The following is a 2,055-nucleotide window of genomic DNA, read 5'->3' on the forward strand; positions in this document are numbered from 1 at the left end:
GCCTCCCAAGTAGCTGGGACTATAGGCGCCCGCCACAATGCCTGGCCATTTTTTGGTTGCAGCCATCATTGTTGTTTGGCGGGCCCGGGCTGGGGATTCAAACCCACCACTTTAGGTGTATGTGGCTGGCTCCTTAGCCGCTTGAGCCACAGGTGCCGAGCCTATTCTTTTTTTTTGAGACAGAGCCTCAAGCTGTCCACCTCGGTAGAGTGCTATGGCATCACAGCTCACAGCAACCTCCAACTCCTGGGCTCAAGCGAGTCTCCTGCCTCCGCCTCCCAAGTAGCTGAGGCTATAGGCCACAATGTCCGGCTATTTTTTGGTTGCAGCCGTCATTGTTGTTTGGCGGGCCCAGGCTGGATTCAACCCCACCACTTTAGGTGTATGTGGCTGGCGCCTTAGCCACTTGAGACACAGGGGCCGAGCCAGGGTAGTCCAGTCTTAGTATTTGTTTTAGGGGTGGAAAAATGCTGGCAATGAATAAAAAAGAAAAAGAAGGCTTGGCGCCTGTGGCTCAAGTGGCTAAGGCGCCAGCCACATACACCTAAGGTGGTGGGTTCAAATCCAGCCCAAGCCTGCCAAATAACAATGACGGCTGCAACCAAAAAATAGCCGGGCGTTGTGGGGGGCACCTGTGGTCCCTGCTACTTGGGAGGCAGAGGCAGGAGACTCACTTGAGCCTAGGAGTTGGAGATTGCTGTGAGCTGTGATGCCATGGCACTCTACCCAGGGGGACAGCTTGAGTCTCTGTCTCAAAAAGAAAAAAGGCCTACCAGTTAAAGTAGGACCTTAATGGTCCAGCAGTTTTAATAGTTCCACATGAAAGTCAAATACACTGCACTATATAATTCAAGTGTAGGAGGCATTCTCTAGCCTAGCACTATCCAGTAGTTCATTCTGTGGCTATGGGAATGTTCTGTCTGCTGTCCGGTGTGGTTTTTGAGCAAAACATGGTTAGTATAATTGAGGAACTATAGTTTTACTTAAATTTAACTGGACACCAGTGGCTAATCCGCACACCTCCAGATTTTAAATAATAGTAGCAACGTAACCTCTACTTCCTTTAACATCCATTCCACAGTAGTAGTATTTCTTTGAGTCCTTATTTGGCATTCTGGTTGAGTTCAGACATTTGATAGTGCCAGGCTTCCCGGAATCATTTTAAGGAGTTTAAAAGCGCCTTCTCCACTAGAGCTTCTACTCATGACAAAGGTAGAGAATCTATCTCAGGGCATCTCTGTGAATCATGGACCCACATAAGTAAAAGGTTTGTGGCAAGTGTCAGAACACAGCCAGTGTTAATCTAGACACTAAATGTCTTCTGAGACACAGCACCTGATGAATTAATGTATCTGTTTCTAAGATCTTATGGTATAGGTATTAAGAGTTTGCTGCCCTTTGTCAAATTTTACTTTCAGATGCTCTGCATTTTAAGACATCTTGTATACTTTCTCTTCCTCAGGCCAACATGCTACCCTAAAGCTGAGATCTCAAGGCTTTCGGCTTCTCAGATTCGGAACCTGAATCCTGTTTTTGGAGGATCGGGACCGGCTCTTACTGGACTCCGTAACTTGGGAAATACTTGTTACATGAACTCAATATTGCAGTGCCTGTGTAATGCTCCACATTTAGCTGATTATTTTAATCGAAACTGTTATCAGGATGATATTAACAGGTAAATAAATGTCTTAACGTTTTGCATGATAATGTTAAAAGGATAATCTAACTATATTTACTATCTTAGTTTATGCTGCCATAACAAAATACCTGGTTAATTTATAAAGAACAGAAATATAGGGTGGCGCCTGTGGCTCATTGGTTAGGGCGCTGGCCCCATATACTGAGGGTGTGGATTCAAACCCGGCCCCAGCCAAAATGCAACAAAAAATATTGCTGGGCGTTGTGGCAGGCGCCTGTAGTCCCAGCTACTTGGAAAGCTGAGACAAGACAATCACCTAAGACCAGGAGTTGGATGTTGTTGACACTATGAGTTGTGACACCATGGCACTCTATGGAGGGCAATAAAGTGAGAGTCTGTCTCTACAAAAAAAAAAA

General features: G+C 45.6%; 1 protein-coding gene across 2 annotated transcripts in view; it reads left to right on the top strand.

Annotated features, from left to right (window-relative positions):
- Positions 1–2,055, top strand: part of LOC100966321 (ubiquitin carboxyl-terminal hydrolase 8) — a 34,983-nt gene that overhangs the window by 24,459 nt on the left and 8,469 nt on the right. For both annotated transcript variants that reach the window (XM_023510073.1, XM_023510074.1), the window contains exon 8: positions 1,463–1,675. In XM_023510073.1, coding sequence (XP_023365841.1) covers positions 1,463–1,675 — 213 coding nt within the window. The remainder of the gene's footprint in view (positions 1–1,462; positions 1,676–2,055) is intronic.

Source organism: Otolemur garnettii, unplaced genomic scaffold (assembly GCF_000181295.1).
Source record: "Otolemur garnettii isolate 467f Iridium unplaced genomic scaffold, OtoGar3 scaffold00011, whole genome shotgun sequence".
Lineage (NCBI taxonomy): Eukaryota > Metazoa > Chordata > Mammalia > Primates > Galagidae > Otolemur > Otolemur garnettii.